Source organism: Sardina pilchardus, chromosome 1, assembly GCF_963854185.1.
Source record: "Sardina pilchardus chromosome 1, fSarPil1.1, whole genome shotgun sequence".
Taxonomy (NCBI): domain Eukaryota; kingdom Metazoa; phylum Chordata; class Actinopteri; order Clupeiformes; family Clupeidae; genus Sardina; species Sardina pilchardus.
The window spans coordinates 2142256-2166426 of record NC_084994.1 but is presented as its reverse complement, the minus strand read 5'-3'; the positions used below and the strand labels follow the sequence as shown (position 1 = coordinate 2166426).

At 43.8% G+C, this 24171-nt stretch overlaps 1 protein-coding gene across 1 annotated transcript in view; it reads left to right on the top strand.

Moving 5' to 3' along the window:
- LOC134069359 (NACHT, LRR and PYD domains-containing protein 12-like) overlaps positions 1-24171 on the top strand; it is a 40788-nt gene that overhangs the window by 10171 nt on the left and 6446 nt on the right. The window contains exons 7-15 of the mRNA XM_062525679.1: positions 3709-3882; positions 7824-7997; positions 8388-8561; positions 12191-12349; positions 12901-13074; positions 13906-14079; positions 16771-16944; positions 17751-17924; positions 22476-22649. Coding sequence (XP_062381663.1) covers positions 3709-3882; positions 7824-7997; positions 8388-8561; positions 12191-12349; positions 12901-13074; positions 13906-14079; positions 16771-16944; positions 17751-17924; positions 22476-22649 — 1551 coding nt within the window. The remainder of the gene's footprint in view (positions 1-3708; positions 3883-7823; positions 7998-8387; positions 8562-12190; positions 12350-12900; positions 13075-13905; positions 14080-16770; positions 16945-17750; positions 17925-22475; positions 22650-24171) is intronic.

The window sequence follows — 24171 nt, the reverse complement described above, 5'->3', positions numbered from 1 at the left end:
AAATATAGGCAAACCCTTATTGCCTTCAGCAGGATACCGATCATTCACAGCAGTGGCAATCCTAGTCTCTGCTCAACCCTCCACACACACAGAAAATGGCTTGTCTTGTTTCTATTGCATATTTTGAATTCATAAACTTTATGTATTTTGCTAATAGTTTAGAATATGTTAGGATCTACATAATTACTTATAGCTAAACATATTCATTCATTTGAATACTTCATATTGATCTTTAAACTATTACACTTGTCTTTAATGACATTACAGGGGTGTTGTGTAGGTCTAATTGAGAGATTGAGAGTCACTTTAAGAGATACGTGAAGTAGCCTACTGTAATTATATTAACCTTCATTCGGTTTTAGGAAAGTAGTCACGCATAGTTCAAGGATATCCGTTTTCATTGAATAAAATGAATGTCCAAAAAATTAGCAAGTCAAAGAACATATTGCTGGGATCATAGAAAAGATACGTGTCTTGCAATGTTAACTTCTATGATTTTGGTGAGCACTAGGCTACTGTAGGCTACATTAATGATAGACGTGACGCGTGAGCTAACGGGATAGTTACCTAGATGGAACTCTCTCAAGATGTAAAAGATTGCCAATAGGCTGTGTAGCTTTTTTCGGAAATTGAATTAAACACTACAGTAGGCCTAAATGAACTAAATTCCATAGCCTACTGTAGGTAGGTAACCGTGGCATTGTGCTCACGTTTTCCTTGGTTGGAAATGTTGGCTGCTTATATAGCTTAACTTATGATTTGGAGTTTGGTAGCCTTATATCCAATGAGTGACACCCAGCGCTCAACATAAAACTTTACGGCATTCTCCTGATAACGTTAGTGGAATAGCCTAGATTTAATGTGAACGTGTAGACCTACATAAAAAGACGCAGAGTGGCTACATGATACAGCGCACGTTTTGGGGTGAAAATGTTGCGCCCTCTCAAAGCAGGTGTAGCCTTAGCCGAATCATTGTTAAATCCATCAATTAGACAACAGAATTAGTAAGGTAAAGTTTTGTTTCATAGTAGCCTTCCAGCTTGTGTCATAAGCAGGCTCGGATGAAGCTGGGAGGAATTAAACACGCGGTTACCACACCGTAGTATCAACCGTGATAATAATGATATTCGAAATGAACACGGTAATTGTTATAGTCAACATTTTTATCATGGTTTACCATCACACCGGTAATCGTTACATCCCTAGTCTGAACGCTGTCAGATTAAGTGGGGAGGGGTGTGGTCCTCTAGTTATGGTCTTACTTCTCTCTACAGGCTGAACGATGTGGGATTAAGTGGGGAGGGGTGTGGTCCTCTAGTTATGGTCTTACTTCTCTCTACAGGCTGAACTATGTGGGATTAAGTGGGGAGGGGTGTGGTCCTCTAGTCATGGTCTCTCTTCTCTCTACAGGCTGAACTATGTGGGATTAAGTGTGGAGGGGTGTGGTCCTCTAGTCATGGTCTTCTCTCTACAGCAGGGATGGGCAACTGGCGGCCCGCGGGCCACATGCGGCCCGCCTCCTCACTCGGTGCGGCCCGCGGATGATCATTTTTACTGTGATTAAAAATGCGTGTTTTTTTTTTTTTTTTTACCGCACCGTCATTGTAATTATACTGTTCGCCGATAGATAGCGCCTGCTATGCAAACCATGTCGGGCCCTCGGACCTTTACAAACGCTGAGGAAAAACAGTGCACACATAGAAGAAAAGTAGAAAACTCATTTAGAAAACCGTAGGCTACCTTTCAGTCAAAATCGGAAGCAGTGTCTGTTCATAGAATGGTAAGGCAAACCCATGTCAAGTTTTGCTAGAAACTATATCAGCCATGAAATATTTAAACTTCAGTCGCCACTACACTACAACACCTTGCGAAAAGTTATCAGAAGTAGCCTGCCCTACACACACGGAGCTTCTCGGCCGCTGTCGTAGCCGACCTCAAATCAAAAGTAGGCTAGCCTACACTAACAATAGCGACTAATTGCCAGAACTACATAGGAATCCGTCTTTTGCTGTTTCGCTTGAGCTTGCCAAAGCAAAGAAGCTATATCAGATGGCGAAATTGTTTGGGTGCGTAGTGGAGGTAAGAACTTCGAAACGGTATATTTGTCCCGACGCACGGTGACGCGCATAATTGTTGACATTCTGATAATGTCGAGGGGGGGAGCTGAGACAAATGATGCATGACTGCAAGTAGGCCTACTGTAGCTTACTTTTTGGCGTTGGATGAGAGTACAGATGTGATGGATGTTACATGTTACATCTGTAGGCCTACTCTCATTATGGACGTTAGGGAATGTCTATACATTCTTAAAAATGGAGTGGGAGCATATATGCATTGAATATGAGGCTTGTTGCACTTCATGATGGGCCATTGTTTTTCAATTCTGTGCCATCATTGAATGGTGATTTATGTGAGCCCTTTGCACTGAAAATAATACTTATCACTGGCTGTAAAATATTTGTATTTGTTGTTAGGGAGTCTATGTAAAAAATGCATTTGAGCATGAAAATTGACATATTTCGTTCTTATTCAGAATTATTTTGCAGCATCAGATGTGCGGAAGTGCGCGGCCACATTTGGCCCTCTGATGGTGATGATAAAAAAATGTGGCCCTCTTAGTCATGAAAGTTGCCCATCCCTGCTCTACAGGCTGAACTATGTGGGATTAAGTGTGGAGGGGTGTGGTCCTCTAGTCATGGTCTCTCTTCTCTCTACAGGCTAAACGCTGTGGGATTAAGTGGGGAGGGGTGTGATCCTCTAGTTATGGTCTTCTCTCTACAGGCTGAACTATGTGGGATTAAGTGGGGAGGGGTGTGGTCCTCTTCTCTCTACAGGCTGAACTATGTGGGATTAAGTGAGGAGGGGTGTGGTCCTCTAGTCATGGTCTCTCTTCTCTCTACAGGCTGAACTATGTGGGATTAAGTGGGGAGGGCTGTGGTCTCTCTTCTCTCTACAGGCTGAACGCTGTGGGATTAAGTGGGGAGGGGTGTGGTCCTCTTCTCTCCACAGGCTGAACGCTGTGGGATTAAGTGGGGAGGGGTGTGGTCCTCTAGTCATGGTCTTCTCTCTACAGGCTGAACGGTGTGGGATTAAGTGTGGAGGGGTGTGGTCCTCTAGTCATGGTCTCTCTTCTCTCTACAGGCTAAACGCTGTGGGATTAAGTGGGGAGGGGTGTGATCCTCTAGTTATGGTCTTCTCTCCACAGGCTGAACGCTGTGGGATTAAGTGGGGAGGGGTGTGGTCCTCTAGTCATGGTCTTCTCTCTACAGGCTGAACTATGTGGGATTAAGTGGGGAGGGGTGTGGTCCTCTAGTTATGGTCTTCTCTCTACAGGCTGAACTATGTGGGATTAAGTGGGGAGGGGTGTGGTCCTCTTCTCTCTACAGGCTGAACTATGTGGGATTAAGTGGGGAGGGCTGTGGTCCACTAGTCATGGTCTTTGTTCCCTCTACAGGCTGAACTATGTGGGATTAAGTGGGGAGGGGTGTGGTCCTCTAGTCATGGTCTTCTCTCTACAGGCTGAACGATGTGGGATTAAGTGGGGAGGGGTGTGGTCCTCTAGTCATGGTCTCTCTTCTCTCTACAGGCTGAACTATGTGGGATTAAGTGGGGAGGGCTGTGGTCTCTCTTCTCTCTACAGGCTGAACGGTGTGGGATTAAGTGGGGAGGGGTGTGGTCCTCTAGTTATGGTCTTACTTCTCTCTACAGGCTGAACGATGTGGGATTAAGTGTGGAGGGGTGTGGTCCTCTTGTCTCGGCACTGAGGTCAAAGTGCACCCATATGAGAGAGTTGGACCTCAGCAGGAATTACATCAGAGACTCAGGAGCCAATCAGATTGCCTTATTCCTGAAAGACCCATCCTGCAAGCTGGATAAGCTTTGGTGAGAAATCAATCAATCAATCAATCAATCAATCGTTTGATCGGATCGATCAAATAATTAATTAATCAAGCAATCTACTAGTAAGTTAACTAACCCTATCCCAAAACACTGTCCAAGGGTATATTCCAAGTTGGTGGTTTAGTTGCCATATTCAACGCGCAAGAGAGTTCAAAGATACAGCACACACATCAAAAAACAATAAATACTGGGTGCCAGACAGAAAAGCAAAGCAGAAGATAATGATGAGTCCACACACCAGAATCTGCTCTGTAGCGTCTGATGAGGGTGTTGGGCCCAAAAACGTTACACGTGGTGATATACAGGGGCGTAGCGTGCGACGGTGCAACCGGTGCAACGCACCGGGGCCCCCGAGCTTCGAAGGGCCCTTTACGATTAGAAATTTGTCCAGCGCCTCCTAGTTATGCGCAATTAAGTTAACTACTATTATCATGACGCCGGCCCTTATAAATTACATACTATTGGAAACCGATTGCTATTTAAATGCTTCACTATCTCCTACAACTTGGTCTCATGGTGGCACCTATCCATTCCCCAATTCTTGTATTTTCTCCTACTTTTCATATCATTTTAATTTTACTAATGATATGTCAATGTTAGAATCAAAATTAATCAATAAAACTAATACCATTATTGATTATTTTATCGTCAAATTACAAGATGTTGTCACATGGCCTGCTGGGAAATCTGTTTGTCCAGTCATAACATCTTTACGTCATCTCTGATCATAGGCTGCTGCACATGCTAGCAAAAACATGTATGCTCTTACTAAAGTCGTGGAAAGTTAGCAAATTAATAAAGACCTATCTGAGGGGTGCCATGGGTCAGGAGCGATTGAGTGGATTGGCCATACTCTCCATCGAAAATGACAGGGCGAGGAAATTGGATTTCACCACGATAGTTAACGAGTTTGCTGAGCAGAAGGCACACAAAGTACACTTCTGACGGGTGAGTGCAAATGTTTTTTTATACGGCAACTGATCGGCGTACAGGTTAGTTAAATGGCCGCTGTGCCATAATTTATGTGTCTGTTTGTTCTTTGATGAGTTTGCAGAGAGAGGCGCGCTCAAACTCCAACATATCTCCTTCTTCGGGTGCGAGTTAAATATCGTAATCCAATGTGCAAAAGAACCAGACTCACTAGTTAGTTATCTTATACTTTATTGTAGCACCATGCCTATAAAACAAACGCGTTTCGGCGTCAAGCCGTCCTCAGTGTATTCTTTCATGAGGCCATTGTTGTGCTGCAAGGGAACGTGGTGTGTTCAGTTGAATGAATTTGTATGCGTTCTGTTTTTGATCGTAGGCTGTGTGCAAGTTACGCAAATAGTCGCTGTCCATGTAATAATGACCGTGCGTGCGTTCTTTCCCTCTGTGGTCGGTGTGTGTCTTGAGATATACAAGGATGGGTCGAGATAGCGGGGGAGCGGGGGCTTGGGGGGGGGGGGGGGGGGGGGGTCCAGCGCCAGACTTGCACCGGGGCCTTGCGCAACTACGCTACGCTACTGGTGATATACCATAAAAAAAAACGCTATGGAGCAGATTCTGGTGTGCGAACTCATTGTTCCAGGTCACGGACACGTGTGGACACGGCTGAACAACGACAGCCAATGGCCGGGTTTCCCAGATTCGTTAAGAAGCTCTTAAGTGCTAAGAACTTCTTAGGAGCATTCTTAGAACATTCTTAGAGCGCTCCTAAGAAGTTCTTAGCACTTAAGAGCTTCTTAATGAATCTGGGAAACCCGGCCATTGTTTGTTTACAAAAGTGCCTCAATGGGAGAGGGACCTGGCAGCTCCTCCAGAGCAAATAAAGTAAAATGTCTATAGATTGAGCAACTGTATAGTTTATGTCTCTAAAGGTTAAGCTACTGTTATGTTTCCATCTCCATATGTGAGTGATTGTAATGTTTTCGTCTCTATAGGTTGAGCGACTGTAATGTTAACGTCTCCATATGTGAGCGACTGTAATGTTAACGTCTCCATATGTGAGCGACTGTAATGTTAACGTCTCCATATGTGAGTGACTGTAATGTTTACGTCTCTACAGGTTGAGCGACTGTAATGTTTACGTCTCTACAGGTTGAGCGACTGTAATGTTTACGTCTCTACAGGTTGAGCGACTGTACTGTTTACGTCTCTACAGGTTGAGCGACTGTAATGTTTACGTCTCTACAGGTTGAGCGACTGTAATGTTAACGTCTCCATATGTGAGCGACTGTAATGTTTACGTCTCTACAGATTGAGCGACTGTAATGTTTACGTCTCTACAGTGGGGTATACTACGAATCTCGATTAGTGGGTTAGCGAGGTATGTTGCGCTCAAAGCCAGGGTATGCTGTCATACGAAAGTGGATTTGTTTTAGCGTCGCTGTATCACCATGGTATCTTATGCTCGCAACCAAACCTGGTCGGGAGCAGGTTATGTGCTTAGTTATAGCTCAAATCGTGAAAAATCACCGCCCTCTGACCAATTCTAACCAATCCATTATCTTGAAAAACGAAGTTATCTCACGTGTGCTAATCTGTCAAACTTCGAACAGGTTCAGCCACGCCTCTGCAAACATTTTGAATCTCGACGGCGCTTTTAACTATGTTGCGCGAGCAAATATGTCACTACTATGGACGTGTATACCATGCAATATTTGATGACCATCGATTTTTTGATGTTATGGGTTAGACACTAAAAAATACCACCCTAGATTTCTCTGCCGCTCATAAATGCGGAAGTAATCGTTGGTTAACCGAGGCTGTCTTGTGCGTCTCCACGTTTCCCGATTGGTCAAAGTCACCCCAACCACGAGAACGCGCACATATCTGAGCTGAAAGCCTAGTTTGATAAATTCATCCGTGAGTGAGTTTCGTAGTACCACTCAACTCTGATTGCGACTTTCGTTTTTAGCAATCCAGGTTATCCTAAGAAAGCTTGGTTATGTTCAGCGAGATTCGTAGTATACCCCACAGGTTGAGCGACTGTAATGTTTACGTCTCTACAGGTTGAGCGACTGTAATGTTTACGTCTCTACAGGTTGAGCGACTGTAATGTTTACGTCTCTACAGGTTGAGCGACTGTAATGTTTACGTCTCTCCATATGTGAGCGACTGTAATGTTTACGTCTCTACAGGTTGAGCGACTGTAATGTTTACGTCTCTCCATATGTGAGTGACTGTAATGTTTACGTCTCTACAGGTTGAGCGACTGTAATGTTTACGTCTCTACAGGTTGAGCGACTGTAATGTTTACGTCTCTACAGGTTGAGCGACTGTAATGTTTACGTCTCTCCATATGTGAGCGACTGTAATGTTTACGTCTCTCCATATGTGAGCGACTGTAATGTTTACGTCTCTATAGGTTGAGCGACTGTAATGTTTACGTCTCTACAGATTGAGCGACTGTAATGTTTACGTCTCTACAGGTTGAGCGACTGTAATGTTTACGTCTCTACAGGTTGAGCGACTGTAATGTTTACGTCTCTCCATATGTGAGCGACTGTAATGTTTACGTCTCTACAGGTTGAGCGACTGTAATGTTTACGTCTCTACAGATTGAGCTACTGTAATGTTAACGTCTCCATATGTGAGCGACTGTAATGTTTACGTCTCTACAGGTTGAGCGACTGTAATGTTTACGTCTCTCCATATGTGAGCGACTGTACTGTTTACGTCTCTACAGGTTGAGCGACTGTAATGTTAACGTCTCTACAGGTTGAGCGACTGTAATGTTAACGTCTCCATATGTGAGCGACTGTAATGTTTACGTCTCTACAGGTTGAGCGACTGTAATGTTTACGTCTCTACAGGTTGAGCGACTGTGATGTTTACGTCTCTACAGGTTGAGCGACTGTAATGTTTACGTCTTTACAGGTTGAGCGACTGTAATGTTTACGTCTCTACAGATTGAGCGACTGTAATGTTTACGTCTATAGGTTGAGTGACTGTGGGATTCGCGAGGAGGGAGGAGCTTCCCTTGGCGTGGCCCTTTGCGCAAACCCCGCCTATTTGAGAGTGATGGACTTGAACTCCAATCAGCTGGGAGACAAGGGGGTCAAGCATGTGATGACATCACTTGGTGATCAGAAATGCAGACTAGAGAGCTTGAGGTGATCAAAATATCAAAAACAACAGAACATCTATTAGACGTTCTGAACATATGGTGTTAACACAAACAACATGACTGTGATGTGAGCTGTTTTATGCCGTGTGTGTGTGTGTGTTTGTGTGTGCGTGTAGTCAGTCTATTGAACTGTGGTCTCAGTGACATGAGCTGTTTTATGCTGTGTGTGTGTGTGTGTGTGTGTGTGTGTGTGTGTGTGTGTGTGTGTGTGTGTGTGTGTGTGTGTGTGTGTGTGTGTGTGTGTGTGCAGTCTAGTGAACTGTGGTCTCAGTGACGTGAGCTGTGTTATGCTCTGTGTGTGTGTGTGTGTGTGTGTGTGTGTGTGTGTGTGTGTGTGTGTGTGTGTGTGTGTGTGTGTGTGTGTGTGTGTGTGCAGTCTAGTGAACTGTGGTCTCAGTGACGTGAGCTGTGGCGTCTTGGTCGCTGCTCTGATGTCCAACCCTTCGCACATGAAAGAACTCGACCTCAGCGAGAACCCCGTAGGAGACCACGGAGCGAAACTCCTTCGAGACATACTGACCCATTCACAGTCTCACCTGGAGAAACTCAGGTATAGACATACTGACCCATTCACAATCACACCTGGAGAAACTACTCAGGTAGAGACATACTGACACATTCACAGTCACACCTGGAGAAACTCAGGTATAGACATACTGACCCATTCACAATCACACCTGGAGAAACTCCTCAGAGACATACTGACACATTCACAGTCTCACCTGGAGAAACTCAGGTAGACATACTGACCCATTCACAATCACACCTGGAGAAACTCCTCCGAGACATACTGACCCATTCACAGTCACACCTGGAGAAACTACTCAGGTAGAGACATACTGGCCCACTCACAGTCACACCTGGAGAAACTCAGGTAGAGACATACTGGCCCACTCACAATCATACCTGGAGAAACTCAGGTACAGTATACACATACTGACCCATTCACAATCACACCTGGAGAAACTCAGGTATAGACATACTGACCCATTCACAATCACACCTGGAGAAACTCAGGTAGACACACTGACAAATTCACAATCACACCTGGAGAAACTCAGGTAGACATAGTGACCCATTCACAATCATACCTGGAGAAACTCAGGTACAGTATACACATACTGACCCATTCACAATCACACCTGGAGAAACTCAGGTAGACATACTGACACATTCACAATCACACCTGGAGAAACTCAGGTAGACATACTGACACATTCACAATCACACCTGGAGAAACTCAGGTACAGTATACACCAGGCATGCAAACTCCTCACCTTTCGGCGAAATTCGCCGTTTTGAATCAAAAATAGGTGACTTACATGATTCGTGCAGATCCGATGAGAAAATATTTAGGGGGGGGGGGGGGGGGGGGGGGTCAAGGTGAATTGAATTTACAACTGAGTTTAACAATCATGCGCAGACGCTAACGCATCTTGAGGTGTGTCCAGAGCCGCATTTAAAACGTGTCTGATCAGCAAGGGATGCGTGAATGTAGCCCTTTTGCGTTTAATAAACATTAGTGGAAGCTAATTGTTGACAAAGACGCAACGAACAGAACGCGCACCCCAATATAGCCTCCCTGTTGTGAGCGCAGATAGATGCGTCTCAGGTGGAATAGTGATTCTGGACAGATGGAGGAGAGATGCCGAGGGATTTCACAGGTGGGCTAGTTGAAACTTTCAACTTCTATTAGAGAAAGACGCTGAGTGAAGCAACGGGCATAGGTTGTTTTCTTCTAATGTTATGAAAGTCAGCGAAATTAGACAAAAATGTAGACATAACGAGTTATATTGATGAAGAATAGGCCTACGTGCAGTTTGAACCATCTAGATCGGCAAAAGGTGAAGCAAATAGGCAGACTTTATCAGTATATCAAAGGCTAATGTGACAGTTGAATTAAATGCTCATAAACTGGTCTGGTTTGTTTTGTCCGGAGACGTAGTTGATTGACATGCTAATGCTGTCTTTAAGAAACGTGGGCCCTGTTACTCGAAGCACACTGCGCATAGACCTTATGCAAAGCCTACGCAAAAGATCTGCAACTCAAATGATTCGCTATAGTAACGTAGCCAAAAAAAAGTTGCGACTGCTTCAGACCACACGTAGGCTAACGCACGTAACCGTTTGAGTGTGTGTGACTTGCAACAAGTTTCAGTTACACCCGGATCATTACGAGTTCGTAAGCCATGCGTAACGTAAATTTACATTTGATTGTCGAGTTACAGGACCCTGATCAGTAGCCTAGTCTGTGCCTACAGGTAGCCTACAGTTTAACATGTAATATGAAGACAGTTCACATAACTTTATTGGTTGGTTAAACACACTAGCACAATATAAACCACAAGTAGCCTAGGCTGCATATTAAAACATTTAAAAACAATTTGAAAAAATAAAGCCTATCTACCCTATTTTATATAATAATATTAGGCCTAGTTTGAAATAGTGTGTCTCAAGCAAGTTTATTGATTACCTGGTTTGGTCCAACAAATATTCAGACTTATAGTTTAAAGGGACACTTCACCGATTAGCAGCTTTGTATCTTTAGAAAACCAGTCATGTTTTTGAATGGTCGTGCATCATTCCCTCATTTTGCCTTGAGATGGGAGAAATACGGATTTCAGTGAAACCCATAAATAGGACTTCCTGCTTTCAATGATGTAAAATGATGATTTTTACATCATTGAAAGCAGGAAGTCCAACATTGAAATCAGTATTTCTCCCATCTCAAGGCAAAATGAAGGAATAATGCATGACCATTCAAAAACATGACTAGTTTTCTAAAGATACAAAGCTTAATGCTAATCGGTGAAGTGTCCCTGTGTCCATTAGGCCTATGAAATCATCAGAAAAGAAGGCGGGTCCGTCACATTTTTTCTTTCGCGGGGGGGGGGGGGGGGGGTCGGAGAAGAGTCTCACCTTTTTCACCCCTGACCAGTTTGCATGCCTGTATACACATACTGACCCATTCACAATCACACCTGGAGAAACTCAGGTAGACATACTGACCAACTCACAGTCACACCTGGAGAAACTCAGGTAGAGACACATACTGACCCATTCACAATCATACCTGGAGAAACTCAGGTAGAGACACATACTGACACATTCACAATCACACCTGGAGAAACTCAGGTATAGACATACTGACCCATTCACAATCACACCTGGAGAAACTCAGGTAGACATACTGACACATTCACAATCACACCTGGAGAAACTCAGGTAGACATACTGACCAACTCACAGTCACACCTGGAGAAACTCAGGTAGAGACACATACTGACCCATTCACAATCATACCTGGAGAAACTCAGGTAGAGACACATACTGACACATTCACAATCACACCTGGAGAAACTCAGGTATAGACATACTGACCCATTCACAATCACACCTGGAGAAACTCAGGTAGACATACTGACCCACTCACAATCACACCTGGAGAAACTCAGGTAGACATACTGACCAATTCACAATCACACCTGGAGAAACCCAGGTAGACATACTGACCCACTCACAGTCACACCTGGAGAAACTCAGGTAGAGACACATACTGACACATTCACGATCATACCTGGAGAAACTCAGGTAGAGACACATACTGACACATTCACAATCACACCTGGAGAAACTCAGGTATAGACATACTGACCAATTCACAATCACACCTGGAGAAACCCAGGTAGACATACTGACCCACTCACAGTCACACCTGGAGAAACTCAGGTAGAGACACATACTGACACATTCACAATCATACCTGGAGAAACTCAGGTATAGACATACTGGTAACTGTAACTGTTAACTCTATGACAACTGTGGGTTATTTAAACTACATCATAGTCATTTATTTAGTCAGTTATCATGCTCATTTTAATGTGTAAGAATGAATTATTGCACACAAAATTCAGCGATATCTCCCCCAAGTCACATCAGGCAAACTGCAGCAAGACTATCTGGCATCAGCTTCATCTAACTTTGCCCCTCCTGGTAAAAATCTCAAGTTCACGTTGATGTATGAAGCCAGCCTAAGTCAGCCGCAGCTCATCCCGAAATGAGCCTAGTGTGCTCAGTGAACAAATTATACTCGGGATGAACCAGTCAGATCGCTACTGTCTATGACATCAGAGCAGGATGAACCAATCAGATAACGGCTGCTTCTGTGTATCCTGTCAGGCTGCGAGACTGCGGCATCAGAGAAGGGGGCGTGTCTCTGACGGTAGGCCCCGCCCCCCTGAGAGAGCTGGATCTGAGCAGGAACCCCTGCGTTGACTCCGCCCTCCAGCAGTTCTCCACAGCTCTACAGGAGCGCCTATACAAGCTCCAGATACTGCGGTGAGTGTCCTGACCAATCAACACCTTTTAGGGTGAGTGGCCTAACCAATCAGCAACTTTATGGTGAGTGGCCTAACAAATCGGCACCTTTACAGTGCATGGCCTAACCAATCAGCATATTTATGGTGAGTGGCCTAACCAATCAGCACCTTTAAAGTGAGTGGCCTAACCAATCAGCACCTTTAAAGTGAGTGGCCTGACCAGGAACGTGTAAGTTCAACACGGCTGGTTGTTCTCTCTCTCTGTAGGTTAGGAATGTGTAGTGTTCTCTCTCCCTATAGGTTAGGAATGTGGTTGTTCTCTCTCCCTATAGGTTAGGAATGTGTAGTGTTCTCTCTCCCTATAGGTTAGGAATGTGTAGTGTTCTCTCTCCCTATAGGTTAGGAATGTGGTTGTTCTCTCTCTCTATAGGTTAGGAATGTGTAATGTTCTCTACCCTATAGGTTCGGAATGTGTAGTGTTCTCTCTCCCTATAGATTAGGAATGTGTAGGTTCAACACGGTTCTCTCTCCCTATAGGTTATGAATGTGTAGTGTTCTCTCTCCCTATAGGTTAGGAATGTGTAGGTTCAACACGGCTGGTTGTGAGGTGCTGGCGAGGTCCCTGCGTTTGAACCCCTCCTTCCTGCAAGATCTGGATCTGAGCCATAACATCGTGGCCGACTCTGGACTGCAGCTGCTGTCCGTGGTGCTGAAACAACCACAGTGTTCCCTCAAGAGACTAAGGTGAAGACTTAAAGACGGTGAAAAATACGTACCTTCAGGGCGAAACAAGACCCGTTCACCCTGTCGGTAATTATTTTCCCGATAATGACTGTGTTCTATACATTATTCCTTACAGAAGATACTGTATGTGATCTGTGTTGTGGAGACACACATAAGACAAATGATCTGCCTTTGCTGGGACACTTTAGACAACTATGGTCAGCTCTACTCATTCAGAAATGTCAAATTTTGCAGAGAAATTTAATTAAATCTGCGTTACGAATAATCTGCTTCTCATTTCCTGTTCATCTCATTTCCTGTTCATGAAGGCCTAAGGCTGATCTCTCTTCCTGTCTAGAAGGTTGAAAGGCTACTCTCTCTTCCTGTCTAGAAGGTTGAAAGGCTACTCTCTCTTCCTGTTTAGAAGGTTGAAAGGCTACTCTCTCTTCCTGTCTAGAAGGTTGAAAGGCTACTCTCTCTTCCTGTTTAGAAGGTTTAAAGGCTACTCTCTCTTCCTGTCTAGAAGGTTGAAAGGCTACTCTCCCTTCCTGTCTAGAAGGTTGAAATGCTACTCTCTCTTCCTGTCTAAAAGGTTGAAGGGCTACTCTCTCTTCCTGTTTAGAAGGTTTAAAGGCTCCCTTCCTGTCTAGAAGGTTGAAAGGCTACTCTCTCTTCCTGTCTAGAAGGTTTAAAGGCTACTCTCTCTTCCTGTCTAGAAGGTTGAAAGGCTACTCTCCCTTCCTGTCCAGAAGGTTTAAAGGCTACTCTCTCTTCCTGTCTAGAAGTTTGAAAGGCTACTCTCCCTTCCTGTCTAGAAGGTTGAAAGGCTACTGTCTCTTCCTGTCTCTGAAGGTTGAAAGGCTGTGGAATCTCTCACCATGGCATGGCCGCCCTGTGCTCTGCTCTCAAGGAAAACCCATCTCACCTCATTGACCTCAACATGAACCGCAACAACTTGGGAGATCTTGGCATCAAGCACCTCAGTGGCTTTCTGAAGGACCCTCGCTGCACACTAGAGAGACTGGGGTGAGCGTGTGTGTGTGTGTGAACAAATTATCCACAATCCAGACCTTCCACTCACACTCGCACTCACACACACACACACATACACACACAGCCAGCAGCAGAAGTGGATTAAGCCTCCTTGCTAGCATACCCAACTTCTTTCCTTACCAGACATGCAAGCGAAGGATGCTAGTGGAGTTAGCCTCCTTGCTAGCACACCTTCCGTCCCTCCCTAACAGACGTGCTAACGAAATATGCTAGTGGACTTAGCCTCCTTGCTAGCACTGTGTTAGCAATGGATACTAGTGGATTTAGCCAGACTTTGTAATGAGGAGACACAGTGCTAAAAAGTCCTCCATAGAAATGCATGGGGTTAGTTTGTACTGTCAATATGGCACTTGTCTACACATACCCTGCCCCTTCCACGGTCCACAAGTCGACACATGAATACATTGTGCCAATCATATGGTGTGTTGTGAATACAGTTGTTAGTTTACATGTGACTGTGTTCCTGTTTGTTTGTTATGTCGGAGAAATTACAAAAATCAAGGTAAAACTGCTCAAATATGTTCAACAACCAGTATTTACTGAAAGGTGCATAATTTGACGTTATTGCCATCCTGTGACGTCATAATATGCAAAGTAGATGAGTAAATTTACCCCCTTCATGAACTTTAGTTCATACTCAATGGTTTTCACATTTACAGTAGGACTTTATCTCTGACCACTTTCAAGCCATGGCCTTTTGAAATTTTTATGCAAAAATCCAAAAATGTTTTTTTATATTTTATAAAGTGTTCATCCATGCCCTGCTATTATCTTCCTCTGAGAAACCATAGCAATAGTGAACATTAGCGTAGTGGCTAACTAACTAAACTGTAACTTTCCTGTCAGTATGAAAATGAATGAATGGGCTGACTGTTCTCAAGTTACTCGGTGTAACCACATTTATGTTTTACAGACACACCAACAATCATACTAACCTCCATTGTTGTCATTAAGGCAGGTTTAGACTTGCCGCAGACAACGCGTTCGTGTTCGCAACATGGCTGCCTCGCGTATTTTGCGGTCGTTTGGTGCGTCGGTCGTGCACGTCGTCGCAAGCGAACACGACGCGTCCGGGAGATGCAATACTGACAAGAAAGTAGGGGGCGATCATTGCCAAAAGAAAGTGACTGCAAGATGCATTATCGACATCAAAGCTGGGGGCAATCATGAGCGTAAACAATGGCACTTGGCCACATCCACATCTGACATTAGGCTACTAGTCTCCCCCTGGTGAAGACCTCCAGTAGGGTGCGTAATGCTGCAGCGAGTCTGTACACAGGACACAGCAGGTCGCACACGGGCGCATACGCTTACGCTTGGTCTAACGGCAAGTATAATCCCAGCCTTAGTAGTGAACCAAGTGTCTTGCAGAAAGATGCTGCGCCATCTGTTGGACAAACCATGTAACACCAACACTGGAAATGTAGCCTTCATGAAGGATCAATATTTATATCCCGTTAAACCCGGCCTGATCTGCCGACCATTTAGATTTCGCCCTGCAGCTCAGGCTGGAAACCTGCACATGTATCTCTCCTGCTTCCTGTCCACATTTTCTGGGTCCAATCACAAACTAGCTTATCCAAAAGGCGCACCTGGATCATTTGTCTGATTGGCTGAAAGACTATCTGAAAGTGTATAGAGTAATTTGAACTATGCCCACCTGTTCCCACCCTCGCTGTGCAGTAGACATAAAGCGCAGGCTACCCAGACTAATGTTCAATCTTAAATGATTGATCTTAGTATAGTGATAGCTACCTATAGTTCAATCTTTAAAAGATTGAGCTTAGTATGGGGATAGCCAGTACCTATAGTTCAATCTTAAAAGATTGAGCTTAGTATGGTGATAGCCAGTACCTATAGTTCAATCTTAAAAGATTGAACTTAGTATGGTGATAGCCAGTATGGTGATAGCCAGTACCTATAGTTCAATCTTAAAAGATTGAGCTTAGTATGGTGATAGCCAGTACCTATAGTTTTGCCTAATATTAGCCCGCTAATAAATCAGTCGGTCTCTACTATCAACCGATGCTAGTGTATTTAGTCTCCCTTGCTAGTGTAACGGGTGCTAGCTGGTTAGCTATGCGGTGGAACGTTAGTAAACCTCACTCCCCGACACTTCAAGAGCGCTGCTGGCATGAAAGCTAGTAGCCTGGGCTTTTAGCTGGATTGTTAGCGCGCTCGACTCCCGATCCGAGGTGCTGCTGTCTCGCGGGTTCGAGTCCGGGCGTGTGCAGGGCTGGACCGCGGTGGTTCCACACAACGCAGGTTACACTAGCATGCCTGCCTCTCACACCTGCATGAGTCTAGACCAGTGTGATGTACAGCATTCAGGTTAAGCCTATACCTTACACTGCCTATACCTTACACTGCCTATACCTTACACTGCCTATACCTTACACTGACAGACTTTGACAAGATTTGGGAAAGATTCTTCAAAGACTGTATGAACTTATGCCCCTCATTCAAGCTTTACTCAAAATACTACAATCTTTCAAGAATCTTTCCCAAATCTTGTCAAAGTCTGTCAGTACCTGGCAGCCCTCTACTAGCAACAGATGCTAGGGTATTTAGCCTCGTTGCTTGCATGCCTGCCTCTCACACCTACATGAGACCAGTGTGATGTACAACATTTAAGTTGCCGTCATGTGCAATGTTGGCCAGCAGGTTGCGCTGTTGCTCTATGGGACTGGAGGGCTGTGCTGACCTGGCGGCGGCCCTCTCCTCTAACCCCGCCCACCTGAAGTGGCTGAACCTGGACTCCAATAGCCCTGGGGATGCAGGGGTGAAGCTGCTGGCACTTCTGCTGAAGGACCCGCGCTCTCACTTGGAGAGACTGCTGTGAGTAATCACTGAGTGACAATAAATCATGTAGAAGCACTAAGGTGAGCTATCGCTGAAGTACCCTAACTATCCTTTAGAGGCATTAAGGTGAGTTACAGCACCCTCCATACAGTGAGTATTGGAACACATGCTAAAGTCGACTATAAGGAGGAATATAACATCATACTTTAAAATTGATCTTAATGCCTTTAATGAAAAAAAGTAGGACATATCCAACCTGTTTTCTTTGTGAATCAATATTCTATATAAATAAATACATGTTTTCCTTAGAGTACAGGGGTTTCCGAAAGATGATGTTATATTCCTCTTTATAGTCAACTTAAACATGTGTTCCAATACTTATGGAGGGCACTGTATCACTGAAGGACACAAGATCATATAGAGCCTAGAGGCACTCGGGTGGCTTATTCCTAAAGGACTCACTATACAGCAAAATGACCACTCACTATTATATAGAGCAAGGGTGGGCAATCTTTTTGGCTCAAGGGCCTAATTGGGTTTTGAAAATTGGCCGATGTTCAAACTGCTGCAGTGGCGAGTATCACCTCTGTCCTTATGGAGGTTTATTCAGGCCTGTGTTCAGGCAATTCTACAGTAAAGTATATCTTTTTTGACCTTTATTATTATAGGCCAGTGAAGAGATAGACAGGAAACAAGTGGGAGAGAGAGATGGGGTGGTATTGGGACATGACTGCAGGCCGGATTCGAACCTGGACCCGTATATATGGTAATGGTACGAGCGCTGTAGCCTGCTGCGCCACAGGCAATTCTGGTGTGAGTGACATGTGTCTCCCCTTCCACAGATTGATATTCTGTGGGATCAGAGAGGAGGGCTGGTGTGCCTTGGCCTCTGCCCTCTCCTCCAACCCCTCCCACCTGAGGGACTTCACCCTCACTGGAACCCAGCCGGGGCGGGGCGGGATCCAACGGGCTGCAGCGCTGCTGGAGAATCCGCTCTGTAAAGTCAACATAATCAGGTTAGTACTCATCCAGAATCCGCTCTGTACTCAACATAATCAGGTTAGTACCCATCCAGAATCCGCTCTGTAAAGTCAACATAATCAGGTTAGTACTCATCCAGAATCCGCTCTGTAAAGTCAACATAATCAGGTTAGTTCTCATCCAGAATCCGCTCTGTAAACTCAACATAATCAGGTTAGTTCCCATCCAAAATCCGCTCTGTAAAGTCAACATAATCAGGTTAGTTCCCATCCAGAATCCGCTCTGTAAACTCAACATAATCAGGTTAGTTCTCATCCAGAATCCGCTCTGTACTCAACATAATCAGGTTAGTTCCCATCCAGAATCTGCTCTGTAAAGTCAACATAATCAGGTTAGTACTCATCCAGAATCCGCTCTGTAAAGTCAACATAATCAGGTTAGTTCTCATCCAGAATCCGCTCTGTAAAGTCGACATAATCAGGTTAGTACTCATCCAGAATCCGCTCTGTAAAGTCGACATAATCAGGTTAGTTCTCATCCAGAATCCGCTCTGTAAAGTCGACATAATCAGGTTAGTTCTCATCCAGAATCCGCTCTGTAAACTCAACATAATCAGGTTAGTTCTCATCCAGAATCCACTCTGTAAAGTCAACATAATCAGGTTAGTACTCATCGAGAATCCACTCTGTAAAGTCAACATAATCAGGTTAGTTCCCATCCAGAATCCACTCTGTAAACTCAACATAATCAGGTTAGTTCCCATCCAGAATCCGCTCTGTAAAGTCAACATTATCAGGTTAGTACTCATCCAGAATCCACTCTGTAAAGTCAACATAATCAGGTTAGTACCCATCCAGAATCCACTCTGTAAAGTCAACATAATCAGGTTAGTACCCATCCAGAATCCACTCTGTAAAGTCAACATAATCAGGTTAGTTCTCATCCAGAATCCACTCTGTAAACTCAACATAATCAGGTTAGTTCCCATCCAGAATCCGCTCTGTAAAGTCAACATAATCAGGTTAGTTCTCATCCAGAATCCACTCTGTAAACTCAACATAATCAGGTTAGTTCCCATCCAGAATCCGCTCTGTAAAGTCAACATAATCAGATTAGTTCCCATCCAGAATCCGCTCTGTACTCAACATAATCAGGTTAGTTCCCATCCAGAATCCGCTCTGTAAAGTCAACATAATCAGGTTAGTTCTCATCCAGAATCCACTCTGTAAAGTCAACATAATCAGGTTAGTACCCATCCAGAATCCGCTCTGTAAACTCAACATAATCAGGTTAGTTCTCATCCAGAATCCGCTCTGTAAAGTCAACATAATCAGGTTAGTTCTCATCCAGAATCCGCTCTGTAAAGTCAACATAATCAAGTTAGTTCCCATCCAGAATCCGCTCTGTAAAGTCAACATAATCAGGTTAGTTCCCATCCAGAATCCACTCTGTAAACTCAACATAATGAGGTTAGTTCCCATCCAGAATCCGCTCTGTAAACTCTCAACATAATCAGGTTAGTTCCCATCCAGAATCCGCTCTGTAAACTCAACATAATCAGGTTAGTTCCCATCCAGAATCCACTCTGTAAACTCAACATAATCAGGTTAGTTCTCATCCAGAATCCGTTCTGTAAACTCAAAGGAGGCTAATTTCTGCTCTGTTTCGGCCATCCTGAGGAGCATGCAAATATGGAGACGCAGATGTCCTGTTTATCCTTAATGTGTTGAGTAGTACAGTAGTATAGTAGTACAGTAGTACAGTAGTACAGGACCTGTTTATCCTTAATGTGTTGAGTAGTATAGTAGTACAGTAGTACAGGACCTGTTTATCCTTAATGTGTTGAGTAGTATAGTAGTACAGTAGTACAGGACCTGTTTATCCTTAATGTGTTGAGTAGTACAGTAGTATAGTAGTACAGTAGTACAGTAGTACAGGACCTGTTTATCCTTAATGTGTTGAGTAGTATAGTAGTACAGTAGTACAGGACCTGTTTATCCTTAATGTGTTGAGTAGTACAGTAGTATAGTAGTAAAGTAGTACAGTAGTACAGGACCTGTTTATCCTTAATGTGTTGAGTAGTATAGTAGTACAAATATGGAGACGTAGATGTCCTGTTTATCCTTAATGTGTTGAGTATTACAAATATGGAGACGCAGATGTCCTGTTTATCCTTAATGTGTTGCGTAGTATATGGAGACGCAGATGTCCTGTTTATCCTTAATGTGTTGAGTAGTATAGTAGTACAGTAGTACAGTAGTACAGGACCTGTTTATCCTTAATGTGTTGAGTATTACAGTAGTACAGTAGTACAGTAGTACAGGACCTGTTTATCCTTAATGTGTTGAGTAGTACAGTAGTACAGTAGTACAGTAGTACAGATAGTACAGTAGTACAGGACCTGTTTATCCTTAATGTGTTGAGTAGTATAGTAGTACAGTAGTACAGGACCTGTTTATCCTTAATGTGTTGAGTAGTACAGTAGTACAGGAGACGTTGATGTCCTGTTTATCCTTAATGTGTTGAGTAGTACAGTAGTACAGTAGTACAGTAGTACAGGACCTGTTTATCCTTAATGTGTTGAGTATTACAGTAGTACAGTAGTACAGTAGTACAGGACCTGTTTATCCTTAATGTGTTGAGTAGTACAGTAGTACAGTAGTACAGTAGTACAGATAGTACAGTAGTACAGGACCTGTTTATCCTTAATGTGTTGAGTAGTATAGTAGTACAGTAGTACAGGACCTGTTTATCCTTAATGTGTTGAGTAGCACAGTAGTACAGGAGACGTAGATGTCCTGTTTATCCTTAATGTGTTGAGTAGTACAGTAGTACAGGAGACGTAGATGTCCTGTTTATCCTTAATGTGTTGAGTAGCATAGTAGTACAGTAGTACAGGACCTGTTTATCCTTAATGTGTTGAGTAGTACAGTAGTACAGTAGTACAGGACCTGTTTATCCTTAATGTGTTGAGTAGTACAGTAGTACAGTAGTACAGGACCTGTTTATCCTTAATGTGTTGAGTAGTACAGTAGTACAGTAGTACAGGACCTGTTTATCCTTAATGTGTTGCGTAGTACAGTAGTACAGTAGTACAGGACCTGTTTATCCTTAATGTGTTGCGTAGTACAGTAGTACAGTAGTACAGGACCTGTTTATCCTTAATGTGTTGAGTAGTACAGTAGTACAGTAGTACAGGACCTGTTTATCCTTAATGTGTTGCGTAGTACAGTAGTACAGTAGTACAGGACCTGTTTATCCTTAATGTGTTGCGTAGTACAGTAGTACAGGAGACGCAGATGTCCTGTTTATCCTTAATGTGTTGCGTAGTACAGTAGTATAGTAGTACAGTAGTACAGGACCTGTTTATCCTTAATGTGTTGAGTAGTACAGTAGTACAGTAGTACAGTAGTACAGTAGTACAGGACCTGTTTATCCTTAATGTGTTGAGTAGTACAAATATGGAGACGCAGATGTCCTGTTTATCCTTATAGGAATAGTTTGGAATTTTGGACATAGGACCTTATTTCCAACTTAGTCGGGGTGATATACTGTATATCGGTGAAGACCATTTTCAGTGAATTTCTGCCCTTCCTTGAGTTGCAGCGTTCATCTCGTGCTAACCTAGGTGCCGAGATAACGCAAGTCAACGGTAACATCCAGCCTGCCACTGAAAACACTCCACAGAACACCCGAAACAAGTAAATGATAACGTCAGACTATCAATGCACATGCCTGTGTTGATAGAACAATGTTAGAAATAAAACTAACCTTGCATCGCATTGCAATAGCCTACCTTGTTCCCTGTATGGCAGTGGCGGATTGATATTGAGAAACTAGTCCCTCAAAATGTAATAAATCATTGAGTTGCAAGGTTAGTTTTATTTCTAAAATTATTCTATCAACACGGACACGTATATCAATAGTCTGACGTTTTAATTGACTTGTCTCGGGTGTGCGGTGGAGTGAGTAAGACTGTTGTTGATGTCAGACTGATGTTACCGTAGTAATGCGTTAGCTAAGAACCAGCGTTAGCAAAGGGGGACGCTGCAACTGAAGGAAGGGGTTAAACGCGATAAAAAACCGTCTCCACCGACCTATATCACCTCGGTAAAGTTGGAAATGAGGTCCCATGTCCAAAATTCCGAACTATTCCTTTAATGTGTTGAGCAGTACAGTAGTACAGGACCCGTAAAAGTGTGTGAGCCATGTAGACTCTTCCCAGAGTATTTGTGTCTGGTTTTCCTTGCTTGCCTTTCAGATCTAAATAAAAGTGTGTGTGTGTGTGTGTGTGTGTGTGTGTGTGTGTATGTGGTGTGTGTATGTGGTGTGTGTGTGTGGTGTGTGTGGTGTGTGTGGTGTGTGTGGTGTGTGGTGTGTATGTGGTGTGTGTGTGGTGTGTGTGTGTGTGGTGTGTGTGTGTGTGTGTGTGTGTGTGTGTGTGTGTGTGTGTGGTGTGTGGTGTGTGGTGTGTGGTGTGTGGTGTGTGGTGTGTGGTGTGTGGTGTGTGGTGTGTGGTGTGTGTGTGTATGTGGTGTGTGTGTGTGTGTGTGTGTGTGCGTGTGTGTGTGTGTGTGTGTGTCCAGACTGTCCTACTGTGGGATTGACGCCGAGGCGTGCTCCACTCTCGCCGCTGCCCTGCTCTCCCGCCCGGCCTCCATCAGAGAGCTCGCCCTGAGCCATAACAACCTCTGTGATGCAGGGGCCACGAGCATCGCCGCCGTCGTCAAGGAGACGCGGTGCAAACTGGAGAAACTCTGGTCAGAAGCATGAAGTCTGTTATTTTTTTTAAGATTATTTTTTGGGCTTTTTACGGTGCAGGTGCCCCAGCCAGTTGCGCCACTGCCGGGGCCTGAATTCTGTTCATTTTAACCACTGATCTATAAAAGACCTGGATAGACTATCCCATTTTAACCACTGATATATAACGAATACCTGGATAGATTGTCCCATTTTAACCACTGATCTATAAAAGACCTGGATAGACTATCCCATTTTAACCACTGATCTATAAAAGACCTGGATAGACTATCCCATTTTAACCACTGATATATAAAGAATACCTGGATAGACTGTCCCATTTTAACCACTGATATATAACGAATACCTGGATAGACTATCCCATTTTAACCACTGATCTATAAAAGACCTGGATAGACTATCCCATTTTAACCACGATCTATAAAAGACCTGGATAGACTATCCCATTTTAACCACTGATATATAACGAATACCTGGATAGACTATCCCATTTTAACCACTGATCTATAAAAGACCTGGATAGACTATCCCATTTTAACCACTGATATATAACGAATACCTGGATAGACTGTCCCATTTTAACCACTGATCTATAAAAGACCTGGATAGACTGTCCCATTTTAACCACTGATCTATAAAAGACCTGGATAGACTATCCCATTTTAACCACTGATCTATGAAAGACCTGGATAGACTATCCCATTTTAACCACTGATATATAAAGAATACCTGGATAGACTGTCCCATTTTAACCACTGATCTATAAAAGACCTGGATAGACTATCCCATTTTAGCCACTGATATATAAAGAATACCTGGATAGACTGTCCCTTTTTAACCACTGATCTATAAAGAATACCTGGATAGACTATCCCATTTCAACCACTGATCTATAAAGAATACCTGGATAGACTATCCCATTGATCTCTGGTCAGAAGCATGAATTCTGATCATTTTAACCACTGATCTATAAAAGACCTGGATAGACTATACCATTTTAACCACTGATCTATAAAATGCAAACTAGAGAATCTCTGGTCAGAAGCATGAATTCTGTTCATTGTAACCACTGATCTATAAAGAATACCTGGATAGACTATCCCATTGTTGCCGCCCCATCAACAATGAAGCCAATGGAACTGTCCCGAGTGGTCCCAATATGGCCGCCACGCTGAGGCTTCAGGTTTATGACGTCGGTGCGCTATCCAGTGTTCTTTATAGATCAGTGCGTTCGATTGGCAAGTGGGCCCAATATGGCCGCCGCACTGAGGCTTCAGGTTTATGACGTAGGTGCGCTATCCAGTGTTCTTTATAGATCAGTGCGTTCGATTGGCAAGTGGTCCCAATATGGCCGCCACGCTGAGGCTTCAGGTTTATGACATAGATGCGCTATCCAGTGTTCTTTATAGATCAGTGCGTTCGATTGGCAAGTGGTCCCAATATGGCCGCCACGCTGAGGCTTCAGGTTTATGACGTCAGTGCACTATCCAGTGTTCTTTATAGATCAGTGCGTTCGATTGG